The 17,805-nt window shown below is 45.6% G+C and overlaps 1 protein-coding gene across 1 annotated transcript in view; it reads right to left on the minus strand.

The window, feature by feature from the left end:
• LOC136537491 (callose synthase 9-like) overlaps positions 1-15,053 on the minus strand; it is a 17,349-nt gene extending 2,296 nt beyond the window's left edge. Inside the window, exons 1-16 of the mRNA XM_066529446.1 lie at positions 14,603-15,053; positions 13,433-13,530; positions 12,744-12,907; positions 12,456-12,579; positions 11,173-11,286; positions 10,962-11,087; positions 9,932-10,021; positions 8,449-8,546; positions 8,240-8,357; positions 7,581-7,706; positions 2,581-2,657; positions 2,424-2,502; positions 2,062-2,178; positions 957-1,059; positions 741-864; positions 6-108 (exon numbers count right to left, since the gene is read on the minus strand). Of these exons, the coding sequence (XP_066385543.1) occupies positions 6-108; positions 741-864; positions 957-1,059; positions 2,062-2,178; positions 2,424-2,502; positions 2,581-2,657; positions 7,581-7,706; positions 8,240-8,357; positions 8,449-8,546; positions 9,932-10,021; positions 10,962-11,087; positions 11,173-11,286; positions 12,456-12,579; positions 12,744-12,907; positions 13,433-13,530; positions 14,603-14,801 (1,860 nt within the window). The 5' untranslated portion in view covers positions 14,802-15,053. The remainder of the gene's footprint in view (positions 1-5; positions 109-740; positions 865-956; positions 1,060-2,061; positions 2,179-2,423; positions 2,503-2,580; positions 2,658-7,580; positions 7,707-8,239; positions 8,358-8,448; positions 8,547-9,931; positions 10,022-10,961; positions 11,088-11,172; positions 11,287-12,455; positions 12,580-12,743; positions 12,908-13,432; positions 13,531-14,602) is intronic.
• Positions 15,054-17,805: the final 2,752 nt, after the last annotated feature.

The following is a 17,805-nucleotide window of genomic DNA, read 5'->3' on the forward strand; positions in this document are numbered from 1 at the left end:
GGGACACTCGTAAGTACGCTGATAATTATCTTAGCGCCCACATATGCACTGATTACAAAAACATATATCTTGAATGTTGCTGACTTTGTGCCATCTTGAAGTGCCTTGCTAGAAAATGATCAGACTATTAGAATTTCATCTAGTAATTCTCCAGGACAAAAGGTTCACTTAAATATCAAGTGCTGATATGGAGTTGGGACCAGATAATCTCACTTCATGATTAAGTTGAGCGGCCAACTAGAACTATTCTACAGTTGAACACAGGTAAATTTAAACTCATCAGTTCTACAGCTTTTGAAAAATCAAATTCATCGTCAAATTTTTACCACTTAGCACTTCGACTTTACTGTATTACTAGTGAATCTTTGGCAATATGACTGAAAACTGTAAATAGCACATAGCATGTGCCAAGTATCAGAATTGACCATATTTCAACCAAGCCAGTAAAAAATCATATTGGATAAGACAGACGACTTCAGAATTCTTAACTTTTGAATGACATTACAAAGTGTTACACGCCGAATATCAGGATTGAAATATTTTATGGTTTCCAAAATTCATCCCGAACCATGTAAAAAAGGCAAATGTGGTATTTGTTGCCCCTTCGTGTTTCAAGGCCTCAACATGTGTCATTACCATATGATAAATGACTTCAAGACAGTCTTTCATAAGTGAACTCTTTTTAATTTATAGGGTAAGAAAGAAATTTTCAGATATCACAAATGGATTTAAAAACATACATATATAGGTAGCAAATCGCAACTGAAGCTACAGTAAACCAGCAGAATCGCCATGCCACTCTGGTGATTGCAGATCGACGAGACGTTGAATAGGCACCATACATCATTAGAATATCCAATAGACCTTCACAGTAACAAAAGGTAACAAAAGAAATTAGCCATCAGGACAATTTACACAAATCATCATATTACAGTAGGTAAAAGATCTGTGCTCACTCTCAATAAATTTCATTACAACATAAGTAGGACCCAGACTAAGAAGTTGCAATATGGTCTTCCTGTCAAAACTACCATCATTGAAAGCAATGATAGTTAGTCCCTGCATCAACACAAATAGAACCACACATAGGTTACACCAAACCAAATGTATAAAAACATTAAAGAAGGCAATATAAAGCACCTAATGATACATCATACGCAAATTAAAAGACAGAATCCATTCTCATGGCCATATAAGGACAAAAGAAGTCAACACATCTACAGGTAAACATCAATTTCAAGATGTTTATGGTAAATTTTCACTACGGGTTGTAACATACAAAGTCAAACCTATACATAGATGGAAACATGCTCGCTCATAGCGAAGCAATATACAATCATGGAACAGAAATAAATCATTGATAAATACTTTTGTGCCAAGAAACAAAACAACAACAATGTCCAGCTAAATTCTCTCTTTCCCGTGCAAAAAGGTCCCAAAATACAAGCCATTATTTGCTTTAAGTAATAAAACCACCGACAAGTTAAGGTCTTTTTTAATAAACTCCATACAAGAAAGTATGCATCGGTCTAACACCAATTTGTTTTGGTGCAAGCGGTAGAGTCTTACCGCCTGTGACCGGAAGGTCCCGGGTTCGAGTTGCGGTCTCCTCGCATTGCACAGGCGAGGGTAAGGCTTGCCACTGACACCCTTCCCCAGACCCCGCACAGAGCGGGAGCTCTCTGCACTGGGTACGTCCTTATTGGAAAAGCCACCCAGGACCAGTCTATTATTGAATACCCAGTGTAGCGGTGATGCAAGAATCTGATGGAAGACATTATAGTGTGCCACGCACAAGGGAATTAAAGGGGTGCATTGCTACTAACTTCATAGAGTGCCACGTCCAAGGGAGGTAAAAACAGTTATCATGCGAGAACATGTATTTGGAGAAAACTTGTGTGTTTCTAGAGAAGGGGGTGGCCAAAAAACTTAATTGTGTCATTGTTCATCTAGCAACTCAACACATGGAATAAAACCAAACTAAGAATTCCTTAAACCAGTGGGTACTCAATCCCAAACAAAATAAGGAATAATGGTAGCATGACTAGAGTTTGCATTCACCTGAAACATCATAATAAGGAACATCCAAAGGCGATGAAAGCTGTGGTAAAGATGAAGAAAAGTCCTATGTTCCACAAAAGATGTCTTTCCGTAGTGATGATTCCTACCTAGCAAGCCCTGGAAAACCAAATGCGCATCTTGTAAGCAAAACAGACAAACAATTCGCAAGAAATAGAAGCAGTTTTGTAAGCCTATACTGAAGCTTGGTTAAAGTGAAAATGGGCCTTATCTCATTGTTGGCAACATGGTATGATGGTCAAGAAGCACAAAACGTATTACTTACAAATATACAAATACTGATTTGGTGACAGATACTGAAAGATCAAAATAATTGTGATTATGATTAATATAAAAAAACCAACCTTATCCTTCCTACTGGGCTTCGAGAAAAATGGGTCGCTCAGCTTCCAAGGCCATCCTAGGTTAAAGCACTTATGAGACCTAGAAGAAACCGTCAAAAGATTATGAGAAATATAAACAAATCGAGAAACAAAAGTAACCTGATTGATTTGCTTATACCAGAAAAACTCATTGAAATCATCATAATTTCTCCATTCAGAATGTGGTGCACGCCCGTTTTTATTATTGGCTGCTTCCTGCAGCAAAATCAACACATTCAACATTAAGAAAACCATATAGGACCATGTAGAATAACAGAGATAGAAGGGAAACACCACACTCCCAACGTGGGGGGGTGACATTGATATATATAGCCAATTACATGGCAGCATATATGCAATACATGGCAGGTGCTAATCATACTAAATATAGACTTGCCTAATATACACTTTCCTAATGTACATATCTATCAGCCGCCCGCAGTCGAAGCATCAGGATTCCGGATGCACAGACTGGACCGAAAATCCTCAAAGAGCTGAACCGGCAGCCCCTTTGTCATGAGATCAGCAAACTGATACTTGGACGGCACATGGAGAACGCGAACCTCGCCGAGAGCCACCTTCTCACGGACGAAATGGATGTCGATCTCAATGTGCTTGGTACGGCGGTGATGGACCGGGTTGGCTGTCATATAGACAGCGCTGACGTTGTCACAGTAGACAACTGTGGCGACCTTCAATGGAACGTGAAGTTCCTGAAGAAGCTGTCGAAGCCAACAGCACTCTGCGACCACATGAGCAACAGCCCGGTACTCGGCCTCTGCACTGGACCGGGACACCGTGGTTTGCCGTTTGGACGACCAGGACACCAAGCTGTCGCCGAGGAAGACGCAGAAGCCGGAGGTGGAGCGGCGAGAGTCGGGGCACCCTGCCCAGTCAGCGTCGGAGTAGGCAATCAACTTGTCGATAGGCCCAGTGCTGATGTGGAGGCCAGCTGACAGTGTGCCCTTCACATACCGAAGGATGCGCTTGATCAGCGCAAGGTGAGCTTCGCGCGGATCTTGCATAAAGAGGCACACCTGCTGCACAGCGTACGCCAGATCGGGGCGAGTGAGTGTCAAGTACTGAAGTGAGCCGGCGAGACTCCGGTACGTGGCGGGGTCGGCGACGGGAGCGCCCTCCGTGGCAGAGAGCTTGGCACGAGAGTCGACAGGCGTCGATGTCGAGTGACATTCGGCCATGCCCGCCTTCTGAAGAAGATCCACCGCGTACTGCCTTTGGCTGAGGAAGAGCCCGTCGGAGGAGCGAGTGACGGAGATCCCCAGGAAGTGATGGAGCTCCCCAAGATCCGTCATGGCAAACTCAGAGTGAAGGCGACCGATGATGCGGCGAAGCAGAGCTTCCAAGGAAGCCGTGAGGACGATGTCGTCGACGTACAGCAGCAAGTAGGCACTGGTGCCGCCCTCAGTGTAGACGAAGAGGGAGGTGTCGGTGGCAGAAGCGACGAAGCCGAGCTGTCGAACGTACGTGGCGAAGCGCTGGTGCCACGCCCGCGGGGCCTGCTTGAGGCCGTAAAGGGAGCGCTGAAGAAGACAGACGGCGTCGGGACGCGCCGGGTCGACGAAGCCGGGGGGCTGCTGACAGTAGACCGTCTCGTGTAGGTGACCGTGAAGAAAGGCATTCTTCACGTCCAGCTGGTGGATGGGCCACTGACGAGAAGCGGCGATGCTGAGGACGATCCGAATGGTGGCAGGCTTGACGACGGGGCTGAACGTTTCGTCGTAGTCGATGCCATGGCGCTGGGTGAAGCCGCGAACGACCCAGCGAGCCTTGTGACGAGCCAGGGTGCCATCGGAGTGGAACTTGTGCCGGAAGATCCACTTGCCTGTCACCACGTTGGCACCTGGGGGCCGGGAAACGAGTCGCCACGTGTCGTTGTCGACGAGAGCCTTGTACTCCTCAGCCATGGCCGCGCGCCACTAGGGGTCGGCAAGGGCCCCTCGGTAGTCGCGGGGAATGGGTGAGGCAGTGGAGGCGGTGGCGACGTGAGCAGACGATGGGAAGCCGTAACGATCAACAGGCTTCAGCGAGCCTGTCTGGAGGCACGTCACAGGTCGGCTCGAAGTAGGAGGTGGCGGACCGGCTGCCACAACTGGAGCAGGAGCCGGCTGTTCTGGAACAGCGGGCGCCGGCGGGGGCACCTCCACGACTGGTGCGGACAGTGGTGCAGGAGCTGGCTCAGCAGCCGGGGCGGGAGCACCAGCACGCCACCGAACGTAGACCCGTAGAGGTGGACCGGTTGGAGCAGGAGCAGCCGGGCCAGGAGGAAGGACCGGGCCAATCTGTAGGATGGCGGGGTCCTCAGCGAGCTCCTCCAGTTGAGCTCGGCGTCGCGGCTGCTCAGCGGCGACTGGCGACGGGGCGACCGCAGGGGGCACCATGGTGGCAGTGTGGTGCACCGGCGCAGCAGGACCTGGAAGAAGAAAATCCAGAGAGCTTGTGGGCTCACTGGTGGGGTCAGTGCTGAACGGAAAATGATTCTCGTCGAAGACAACATGACGGGAGATGATAATCCGTCTAGTTGTGAGGTCGAGACACCGATAACCCTTGTGAGAGGAGGGGTATCCAAGAAAGACACAGGCTGTGGAGCGAGGGGCCAGCTTGTGTTTGGAAGTGGCAGTGAGGTTGGGATAGCAGAGGCAACCGAATACACGAAGAATAGTGTAGTCTGGGGACTGCTTGAAGAGTTGCTCATAGGGAACTCTATGGTGAATGGCTGAGCAGGGGCGCCTGTTGAGGAGATATGTGGCTGTAGCTAGTGCCTCTGCCCAATATTTGGGTGGCATGTGGGCGTGGATGAGCAGCGTGCGGCATATGTTGTTCAGAGAACGGATGATACGTTCAGCCTTGCCGTTTTGAGGGGAGGTGTAAGGGCAGGAGAGGCGTAAGTGAATGCCGCTAGAGGCGAAGAAGGTGGCGAGGGTATTGTTGACAAATTCAGTGCCATTGTCGGCCTGAACAGCCTTGACAGGAAGGCTGAACTGTGTGTGGACGAAGGCGCAAAACTGAGTGATGTGAGTAGCTACCTCGGACTTGTGGACTAGGGGGAAGGTCCAGCAAAAGTGGGTGAAGTCATCGAGGATGACAAGGTAGTACTGTGCACCAGAAATACTAGCGACCGGGGATGTCCAAACATCACAGTGTATAAGTTCAAAAGGTGAAGAGGAAACGGAACTGGAATTGCCAAAAGGCAGCCGCACATGCTTGCCAAGTTGACATGAGTGACAGAGTATGAGCTGATTTATTACAGGAAATAGAATTATTGTGTCTAAGCAAATGGAGGGCAGCAGCTCCTGGATGACCAAGACGATGATGCCATAGGTCGGTGGAGGTGACGAGGTTGGCTTGTGGCGTGGCGGGGACGGTGTAGAGGCCGTCGGGGCTATTGGAGCGAAGAATCACGCGTCTAGTCTGCAGGTCCTTAACAGAAAAGCCAAATGCGTCAAATTCGATAGTGCAATTGTTGTCACGAGTGAATTGGCGAACCGAAAGTAAGTTGCGCACTAGAGAGGGGACAACTAGAACATTGCGAAGCGAGAAGGAAGACGCGTGGCCTGGTAAAGTGGAGCTGCCGGAGCAAGAGACAGGAAGATGATGGCCGCTGCCAACAGTAATGGATGGGATAGAAGAGAGTTGACGGGAGAGGAGTATACCATCCGAGTTATGCATGTGGGAGGTGGCGCCGGAGTCCATGACCCAGCCGGAGTTCTGGAGCGCCATCTGGTTCAAGGCAGCGATGAGGCCGGCCTGATCCCACAGTGGAGCGGATGGAGCTGGCGGAGGGGAAGCGAAGACGGTGTGGGCCTGCGGATTGGCACCCATGATGCCCTGGTCACCGTGAGGGGGCCAGCCGCCGGGGCCGTTGCCCTGCTGCCAGCTGCGGCCTGGAGGAGGAACGCCGCCCTGGAAGGCCCATGGGTTGTAGCAGAACCAGGGCCCCATGGGGCGGTTGGCCCCTTGCTGTCCACTGCCGCTGCCCGGCTGCCAGCCAGCACCGGTGCCTTGGCCGCGCCAACCGCCCTGTTTCTTGCCGCCCTTGCCTTTCCTGCCGCCTCCAGAGCCCTTGGGAGCAGCGCCAGTGGCCACAGAGGAGGAGGGCCGGCACCCTGGAGAAGTGCAGGAGCCAGAGGCGGCCACCATGGCAGATGCAGCCGTGGTCTTCTCGTCGTTGGCGAGGCGCAGCTCTTTGAGGGAGAGCATTTCTCGCGCCCTGGAGAAGGAAGGCAGCTCGGGGGAGTTGGCGATGTCGTCGGCAGTGGCAGTGTAGCGTGGGTTGAGGCCGCGTAGGAGGCTGAGGATGAGTTGGGAGTCCTCGATGGTGTGGCCGACGTCCCGAAGAGCGGCGGCCTTGATCTTGAGGCACTGGCAGTACTCGTCAATCGTCGAGTCACCCTGTTTCAAGGAGTGAAACTCTTCATGCAGGAAGACGGCCCGGGGCGCGCGGTTGGAACGGAAGAGGCCCTCAATCGCCACCCACAGCTCGCGGGCAGACTGGTGCTCGTCGGTGATGGCAAGATCAAGAACCGAGTCGTCGACGGTGTTGAGGATCCAGCCGCGGACAGTGCACTCGGCAATGTCCCACGATGGATCAGCAGTCGGAGGGGCTGGTCCGTCGATGTGGGGGCGAAGGCTGAATTTCCCACACAAGGCCTTGAAGAACGAAGCCCACTTGGTGAAGTTAGGATTCTTCATCTCCAGGGTAACCGGAATGTGAGTCTTCACGTTCACGGCGGTGTAGGGGTGGACGACGACGGCCTGCGGCGGTGGTGGTGCAGCAGCGGCTGCGGCCGAGGCATCGGCGTTGGAAGACATCTCGCCACAGGAGGAGGGGCGCCCAGGGAAGAGGTGGGGAGGAAGGAGGCGGAAGTAGAAGGTCCAGGATCTAATTGATCTCGGTCTTTGATACCATGTAGAATAACAGAGATAGAAGGGAAACACCACACTCCCAACGTGGGGGGGTGACATTGATATATATAGCCAATTACATGGCAGCATATATGCAATACATGGCAGGTGCTAATCATACTAAATATAGACTTGCCTAATATACACTTTCCTAATGTACATATCTATCAGACCAAAAATAACGAGTGATATTAGCTCACCAGCAGGCACACTTACCGCTGCAATGATTTCATACAAAGGGTAAATGACTTTGTCAAGAAACGACACGACACCACCAGAACTACAGCTTTCAGCTGGCTCTGCAATTTGTTTTCGCAGAATCTCCCCTAATTCTCTTGCTAGCTGCAAAATTGAAACAGAAAACAAATGTTAACAATATGAGTAGCAGCCAACACATGTTGAAATCCAACCCAGACATTGGTATCCGACAAGGCAAACTTCAATAACTGGGATTTGGGTTCATCATTTTGATTGCATACTGTGAACATGGAGTAACCATGATGGAATAGCTCTTTATCATATTTTATTTGGGTCTGAAGCATAGCACCCTCTAACTAGTTCCTCCCTCTCACATAGAACATCTCTACAATCCTCACATATCATTATTTTAAGAAGAGAAGGGGTAAGGACCCTGCAAAAGCACACACACACCCACAGCAAAAATAGTTTCAAACTTATGTGTCCGTTACACTGAGGCATGAGCATAACTCTAGCCACAGCGACATGAGAAAGGGACATATGCCATACTGGTGTGTGTCACTGAAAAAAAAACAGCTCATGGAGTAACATTTTCACACAAAAACAGAAGAATAAAGGAAAATCATGCAGCATGAAAGAACATAATAGGTAACTTTATTAGAATCATACAGACTTACATGATGAAATATGTAGCATAAGCCCTCTGGAATAAATCGCACGTTGGCAGCTTCTCCCCACATCAAGTAGTACAAGCACACATATAGCAACTTCTTTTCCTTTGTCAATGAATCAGTGCTAAAAGAAAACCATGCAATATCTTAAAACCAAATGAGGTGTTGATACGGAGTTCAGTAGATAAGAGCAAAGTATATTAAAAAGTACATACTTATCCCAGACAGGACGAAGGGGCAGATAGTTGCACCATTTGATATAGTTATCAAGAGCTTTAGAAAACACAGCATGCACGGCACCCTCATCAATTTTCTGTATAGAAACAAAAATACTGGTAAAGATACAGATGTGAACAACTTCAAGCAATACAGAGATAAATATCTTGGGGCAGAACCTGGTAACTGATCACATTAAACTGTTGCCAAAGCAGTGTATTTTCTAAAAAGGACAAAGGTAACAAAAAAGGGCAGACCCAGTGCCGGAGGCTCCCACATGAGTGGGGTCTGGGGAAGGGAAAAACTGAGGTAAATCTCTGAATTTGAATGGTAGATACTTGTAGCAACATTGATGATCAGGCAAAAGAAATTAGTGGGTACTGAGTACTTGTTTTTTTAGAGTGAACTGAATACTATGTTGTAGCGGGCAAACACTTGACGATCGCGTTATACTTTTTACTGTGAGCATCCTTTCTATATCTAGAGGATCAGCAAATCTGGTCATGGAACTTCAGTGTATCATTAATATTAAAACTCAAACAGCAGCAAATCACAATCAGCATAAGCCTGTAACAAATAAAACTTATTGCTTGGAAAGCACAGCCAAATAATAACTCAACCGTGCATATCAGGATATAAACATAGCTGCCTCTGTCATTACAGTTTAGAATGTCATTTTTAGAGTTCACATGATTAGCAAACTGAACAGAACTATCATTAGGGCTGAAAACAGTCAGTAACGATATCTTTTATACAGAAAACGATTCCTGGTCGGTCGGTAATGGTCGAGAACAGTCATAAACGCTATCATGTTTATGGAAACGATTCCAAGTAAATGGGATCATCCATTTCTGTTTTCAGCCCTAACTATTTTTTTGAAGCCTCTCATCTGAGTACAGTTGTAGCATATGTTCATGCATGCATCCACGCGCACCACACTCACACCACACGTGCACGACTAGACCTACAACTACACACAGAATAGAAGATCGCGTCCTTCTAGAGATCACCGAAATCATCGTAGCTTCGTAGTCGACAGGAACATCGCAGTCCCTTTGTGGCACTGCACGAGAGAGGCTGTAGATTTTATTTGGGAGCGAATCCGGGTGAGAGACGCGAGTTCGATTCCAGGAACCGAACCCGCACCGGCTGCGTGGCACTGCCGCCGCTAGCCACTCGAGCCTCCGCTCGGTCTGTTCAGTCCTAACTATCATCAATGCGTTATGGCCAGCATAGAAGTAGAAATTTAAATAGATAGCAGATAAGCTTTTCAATTAAAAAAACTCAGAAAAGAGCCACTAACTGAACTTTTAGGCATATTACAAACGTAAAGAAAGGGACCATAACTCAAGAAAAAAGAATACCAGAAAAATGCTAAATTATTGATAAGATGGCAAGCTATTGTTGTTATTTTAAAAAAAATAGCACTAATCATGTCCAAAATTATGATACGCAATAAAATAATGTCAAACAAACAAATACCGGTTCGTTCCCTGATAGTTTTCCCACACGAGATTGTTCATTTGCCAATAGGTGAATGATATGCTCCCTTTGGTTTTTCACATTATCCTCCTGCAACAATGAAGAAGGGTTATAACTTATTTCCACAAAGCCGACAAGGCTTCAAAATATTGCCAGATAAAGTAAGACAGCATAGCAAAGTTATAAATGCACAAGGATGTATATTTACATAATTTGAAACAGAGCATGAATAATGATGTATGAGTGAATGCCATGTAATGGCATTGCTTTCCTACCATGTGACTCCCATCCGTTGATCAATGACCAAAGATGCTCATATGAATGGGCTCAAATTCACAATAAATTACATGTCATCTAGAACAAAGGATTACCGTATTTACAGGATGGATTTCATTTTTCAACAAAATTCATGATGCGTACAGAATTTCTATTCATATTATTTTACCACTATTAGGGCTCCTTCCTCTACTGTTCAACTTAATGAATCTGGATCGTTAGCATGTCTATGATCACCCAAAAGGACTCAGCTAGCTAACTGGCTGGTGCCTGCCTACAGTTAAAAGATCAACCATACATTAATTATACGATTAAAAGTTCAGAGACCATACTTCACATCGTTTTTTACACCTTTCTTTCATATAAACCTTAGAAGCAATGACACAGATTATACAGTCAAGGTTAGGAAGCAAAATAGAGACAATAAGGAATTGGACAAGCTGCACTTTCTTAATATAGGTTGTATGTAGGCCGTGACCGATAATACCTGTTTTGCAATTTGCAACAAGACTTAAAAACGTAGTAGCAAATATGCAAATTTACTTATGAAGAAATCCGATCATATAATTGGCCATGAAGATCAGCAAATCTATTCAGACTTTTTATCACTTAGGTTGGCAACTAACATTTCTCATCTATTACCGTAGCAGTATTACAAAATGTGCATGTTCCACTGTAATACGATTACAGTAGTTATCAGCCTGGAACAAGCATATGAAGATTGATATGAAATATGCACCTCATAAACACTAACCTGAAAACCAAATGCACATTGTAAAAGATCCAGGATATCCGAATTCCTAGCATCAGGGACTGAAAAGGTACCAGGAAGCCTGGGCAGATCCCTATGGTACTGCAGAGTTGATATTGCTGCCCTCACCTGAATTGAAACAATTCGTATGTATATAACCACCTCCAGATCCAGCAAATTGGCAATAAAAAAATACCTTACTCTGAACTATTACCTCCGGAAAATTCACAATTGCATTAGTGGTAGAATTCAAGGAATCTAGAGGAATAATATTATATGGAACAACATCCTCCGTCCTTGCTGCGTCCTTTTGCATGACCTTTTTCATCTGACCAAAACAGAATAAATAAATAAATAAATTGATAACAAAAGGTGAGACCCCGTACTGGTCATGATTATATTAAAAGGGTTGAATTTGAAGGAACATAAGTTCATAACCAGAAGATATCAAACAGCCACTTAGATTTTGTACGCAACTTACTCAACGGTGTGATTTGTCACGAGAAGATCGTTGACATAACATTAAAAGATAGATAGTTAAAGAGCTTGCCAACAATCTACATCCTCTGCACTCAGCACACTATTCTAGAGAGGAAACGTAGCGGCAAGGTGAGAAATAAAACTGCAGTGCCATTCTCTACTTTTCAGCATCTCAAAGATACAAGTCCATATTATGATTCAGGCACATTAAGATTTAAGGTAGCTTCAACGACAATCTGCTATCGCTCTTTTATATGCCAATCTAGATGCTTGACACTTGATACTTGACTCATAGCAAATCAAGTCTGGAATATGGATGCATGCAAACCAAAATTATAATATGTTTTCTGTAAGGAGCATATCCTTAATACTTGTGTTTCAGGCACATATTTATACCTTAGATAAAACATTTAGCTTGTCAAACCCATCATGCTGTTATTTCTTTATGAAAGAGAGCTCAATGCATATGGAGGATCAGAACGTTAGGGCATGTGTTTAGTAAATTTCAGTGTAACCAGAACTCCAGAAGATCATCTTCTGAGCAAGTCGTTGGTGATATCTGCATACATACACATAGAAGCTCTTGACAGAATTCTTGGAGTTTTAGCAAATCTTGGAAGATTGGTATTGCCTTCTTGTGGCTAGTAGAGAAAACTATAGTAGACAGTGAGTGTATCAGATGCTACCAACCGCAGGTTACAGTGCTACGTGTTACCAATCATGGTAGCATCTAAACACGTGCATGAAAAAATATGATTAAAATATGAACAGACAGAGGATACAATCATCTTGCGCATACAAAATTTGAAACAGAACAAAAAAGAGAAATCAGCACATCAATAGTTGCAGGTTGCAATCAGAAATGAACAATTGCACCCACAACTATCCATGTGCTGATTCTCTTTTTGACAAACTGCTCAACACAATATCTATAGATATGACCAAGAAGCTGTATTTTTTTTCCAAATTTCTGAAATCAAGTACAAACAACTAAATATTAAGGATAAGAATTCAAACCTCTTCAGATATCAAATTTTTTGCATCCTCCGGTGATATTTCCTTTGTCATATCCTCTATTACTGACCATAAGACCTTCAAAGTCGCAAGAACTTTTTTGCGCTTCCTGGTTTTCCGTTCCAGCCTGTTCAAAAAAAATGCAGACAGGGAACATCATCCAGTGACACAAATTTATTTATGTTACGCTTAACAACATGGCACAAAAGGTAATGAAGTACTAGGATTTTGTAAGTTTTTTACAGAAAGTAAATGCAGAGTGTGTCCATTAAACTGCAGAGAAAAACTTACTCTCCAAGGTTACCGCTGAACACAGCTGATTCCCTCAGCTTCATTTCATCTTCAATCAACTCATCCACTTTATGCTTTTCTCTATAAAGCTTGTAAAATTCTTGCAATTTAGCAATATCCTGACTTCGGTCAATAGCAACACCTTCCCTCTTCGCTAGTTTTTGCTAAATTCATAAACCAGCAAGTACTGTTAAAAAAATATACCTAAAGTTCCGAAGGTCTAATTTAGAATAATATGTCATCTATGGTGCAAATTGATATGGTGTGGTACTGTGGTGTGACTGGGATGTGGGATGACCCCCAAGGCATTATTATACGATACAGCATAAAGGGCTTCAAGGCTTAAACGAAATAGAAGCAATCACAATGGAATGTAGACAATCTACTACAAGGACATATTATCAAATTGCTAAATACTCCCTATGTTGATAAGCATCTGTCATTTTAAATCATGCAGCAAAACATTCATCATTGTTACCAGTAACAGGTAAAAACATCTAGAATGGCCTTATAAAAATAATAGTAAAAGATTCACATACAAAAAAGGCATGGATTCATGGTGATAGATTTCTATGGTCTTTACCAACAAAATATGAAAATTGGAAGTTTTTTCTCCAATACTGTAGAAGTTCAAAAAGGACATCTTAAAGTATGAAATCACATAAGATGTGTAAGTGAAATGGACATACCCTGATCACTGACATTAAACCGGTTTTGAACTGCAATACTCCTCTCCCTTCGCTGTTGGGATCCAAACTCTGGGCTAGCGTGTAAGCATGCTCACAAACTGCACGAAGTACAAACATAAACGTTACCAGATCAAACCAAGTTGCACATTGCCTGTTTCAATTGTAAAATATTCCATTTTAAAACCAAACTGTATCTCAGTGTTAGCTTTTGTCATCAGTTCGTCACCATACATTGACATAACCAAGGACCCCACCAGCTAGTCGAAGAACAAAGTGGCAATCGGCAAACGATAGGAACCTGGCTAAGCGGCATAAAAGAACATCTTTCCTAATTTTATTAGACAGGTCGAAATAAAACAACAGAATTGGTGTAACATGTAATATAACTTAGTTGCAGAAATCTGAACGAGTTTATTTAATCATTATCCTTTGATTTGGTGGAAGTTTGATTTTCTGTAGTGGAGTACCACAGTACTGTTCAACGGATGAACTAAGCAGAATATGGAAACTGGAATGATGTCCAAAAGTACAATCAATGATACAGGCATCTAAATTCAGAGAACTACTGATGCATTGAACTAAATTACCTGCTAGATACATAACGTAAGCAAGGCGCCAAGGTCCAACTAAGCTAAATGCATACAATTAAAAGTAGCCTAGCCATGATTCTAAAACAGTGGCAGCTAATTACAGAGAGAATATGCTAGCAGGCAACATGAGCAATGTAGGCAAACAAAAGCCCAGTGTCATCACAGGCACCCGATGCATGAATAAGCTGGAGGGGAAATTACTCTAGAAGAAGCAAACCACACACCATGCCAGACATTCATAGATTTATATGAAAAAACATAAAATTCTAGTCACTATTTCACTAATAGACAATGTTGGCTTAATCAAACTATCTGCCAACTTCAATAACGTGACACAAGTGACCAGGTTTGAAGTGAAGCATAATTGTCCAGAGTTATGCCAAAAACTAGAGAACCAGCATAACGAAGCAGTCTAACCGCTACTAGAACAAGGGAGGGACAGCTAGTCAGCAACAAGCATGAGCGATAACCAAAACCGTAGCCACGCAATTCGAAACCCAGACTCCAGAGCCACTGCTACGGGCAGTCGGGCACGCACTGCTCCCGAGCTCAGCGGGACAGAAATGGTAGCGAGACTTACGGATCCTGGCGACGGTGGGGTCTTCATCCTGGATCTCGTCGGCGGCGCGGAGCACCTCCTCGATGTGCACGTTGTTGCCGAGCGACGACGGCACGTTCCCGGCTATGCCGGTGACCGGCTGCCCGTAGGCACCGACGAGCCGCTCCCCGCGCAGCGCCGCGCGCACCAGCCGCTCCCAGTTAGCCTCCGCCCTCGCCATCGGCGGAAGCCCCTCGGATCTAGCTAGACGACGCCCAGCAGTCTAGCCTCTTGCGCGCTCAGAGGCGGCTCGTCATGGGCCCCGAGCCCGTCCAAGCGTCTGCGATCGAATGGCGACGGGGATCGGCGCTAGGGTTTGGAATGCCGCGGGCGCGCGGAGGCGTGTGCAACGGAGGTGGTGGCGTTCGAGCTGTGGGCGTGAGCAGTGGGCTAGTGGGGGGAGAAGGCAGCGGAAGCGGAAGGCCGGAGACGACGCGAGGAAAATCTCAGAACTGGACTCGATGAGATCTAGGCCTTGTTTAGATGCAAAAAAAATTTTGTAAAATGGCTACCGTAGTATTTTCGTTGTTATTTGGCAAATAGTGTTCAATCATAGTCTAATTAGGCTTAAAAGATTCGTCTCGTGGATTTCGTCTAAACTATGTAATTAGTTTTATTTTTTATTTATATTTAATACTTCATGCATGCGTCCAAAGATTCGATGTGACGGAGAATATGAAAAATTTTGCAAAATTTTTGGCAAACTAAACTGAGCCCTAGGTGTGCGGGCGTGTCGTGCAAACTGCGCGTCGAAAGGCGCCACTTGCCGGAGCCGGACCAGGCCACACGAGCCCACCACTGCAGGGAGGGTTTAAGCGGGAAAGTTTCGTCAAAAACCGCACAAAATCACTCTATCTCCCGTTTTGGTTTTGGGAAGCTTAGGCGCGTGATGACGGGTTTAAGGAAACTAGTGTCTATATCTGAGATCTATCTCGAGATGTAGCATGCCAATCTGTGGTTTCGTGAGTAGTCAGTAGTGTACCGAGCACGCAACGGCGATTGCCGACGGAACCCAAAAGAACGCGTTTTTTTTTCTTTCCTCTTGGTCTTGGAGGAGGGTAACGCGGGTTTTTTTTTTAGGGGGGAGGGTAACGCGGTTTTGAGCGAGCAAACCCTGTGGAAACACTGAGAAAAATAAACGACGGATGAGGAGGAGATGAGTCCAAGTAGGCCGGGAGCCCCCGCCAATCTTCCGGAGCCGTGGAGTTGTCGTCGAGCGAGTATTTTGGGCCTATAATCCTGAAACAGGCAGATTCAGCCCGACAACGTTCCTTTAGAGTAGCATATGAAGGTCGGGCCCCAGTTGGGTCGTTGCATGGTGCTAGAGAGGACCGGTAATATTTCAAACTCAAGGCCCAAGAACTAATGGACCATAACTTGAGCCAAATTATACATGGACAGCCCCACACCGTTCCGCGATTTGCTTGTCATTAAACTTGGTTTAAGGACGACTACTTCGCCATCGATGAGCAGCAGACTAACACGGTTCACAGTGCATGAGCAATCTAATCCACCTCACCGAGCCATCAATGGTCGCTTTCAATTCATGTTGCAGCTCCAAGACATCCAGTAGCGGAGAGACGACGCCGAAGACGGTGCTTTTGCATAGCTCAGCCCGTTCGTTTCGGCTTATACGATCATGGATTATAATCTGCAATAGTATTTTTCTCTCACACCAAATCAGCCAGTAGTACTTCTGACTTATAATCTACCATCGTTTCGGCCGAAACGAACAGGTTGTGCACACTGATTTCCAAAACTTTGCATTCAAACTGCAAATCAGACTATGTACTAATGATCCATCCACGGACCTGCAATAATGTTCTGAATCTCTGATGAGATGCGCAGATTTTAGGTCGCCATCGCCAAAGCAAAAAAAAAATGTTTAGAATTTCAGAAACAACACAAACCAAGCAGAAGCAAAAACAATCAGCACCCTAGCTCACCCGTCTTTGCCTGGCTAGTTGCCGTTCTCTGTTCTCCTATGTACGCGTATTTCTATTGGCGGTATTGCAACGACGAAAGTCGTACTAGCAGCCTAGCACGTAGGAGTGTTACGGAGTTTAATTTTCACATATACCACTTGAAGAAAACGTGTGGCATCACGCCGTATCTTTCTTGGTACCAGACGAACCGGCCACAACGTTTGGTGAAGGCGACGTCGTCTTCCTTGGCCGGGCATCTTCCCTATCCTATCCCAATCGCGGTGGCCCCGGCACCGGGAAGCTGCCGATCCCGAGCGCATGGTGGAGTTTTTCCGGGGAGACAAGCGGGAGCCGGCGCTGCTGCGCCATGCATGCTTGACGACAATGGCGTCTTTCCGACACAAAAGTCCGTCCCTAAATATCTACGGTCTTCATTTTCTGAGAAACAACTTTCACTAAATATATATTAAAAGATATTAATATTTATAATACAAAATTTGTATCGCTGAATAGATATTTGAATCTAGTTTTTCTAATAAATTTATTTAAAGATAAAAATATTATATGTATTTTTTATAAATTAAGTTAAAATTATCGGTACCCAAATCATGTTTGTCATCGTGGTAGAGAGCTTTATCGGTCCTCAAAAACTGAAAAATTCTCGCAGCTTTTCAGGCGACGAAAGGCACGACAGGCGCGTGGATAAGCGCATCCATCGCTCGTCATCATCGGCCTCGCCTTTTACGTGGTTTTCACTTTTTCACCGTACGTACGTAGTACGTGAACTCATGCTCATGGGCCATGCCATGTTACCAGCTTACAGTAGTGCTTTCGGGGAAAAAGTCATTTCCCTCTGCATCTGTATGTTACCAGGAGTAGAAGTTGTACACTTGTACTTCCGCTTTCCGACGGCACTCCATCCCCTACTATACGGCAGTACGTCGGTACATACGTACCTACGCAGTAGCTAGTACATGCCGTGCACGGTAACAAGATTCATACGTACCCTGTGTAATTGACCCGCGTTGCTGCCCCTTCCCTTCTCAGTTCTCACCTTCTTCTATCTTCTTCGAGCGAGAGCATGGGTGCATTGCCTCGCATGGTTATCCTATCATCCAGACCAGAGCAAATGCGAGGAAAAGGATACGCAAGGCAGGCAAGCAGGCAGGCAGGCAGGCCGGTCACCGGTGGCAGCGTTGGCATATGGATATGGCAGGCTGCCATTCGGCCATTCCCACACTGGAATCAAGCAAGCTATCC

This window comes from Miscanthus floridulus, chromosome 2 (genome assembly GCF_019320115.1).
Source record: "Miscanthus floridulus cultivar M001 chromosome 2, ASM1932011v1, whole genome shotgun sequence".
Lineage (NCBI taxonomy): Eukaryota > Viridiplantae > Streptophyta > Magnoliopsida > Poales > Poaceae > Miscanthus > Miscanthus floridulus.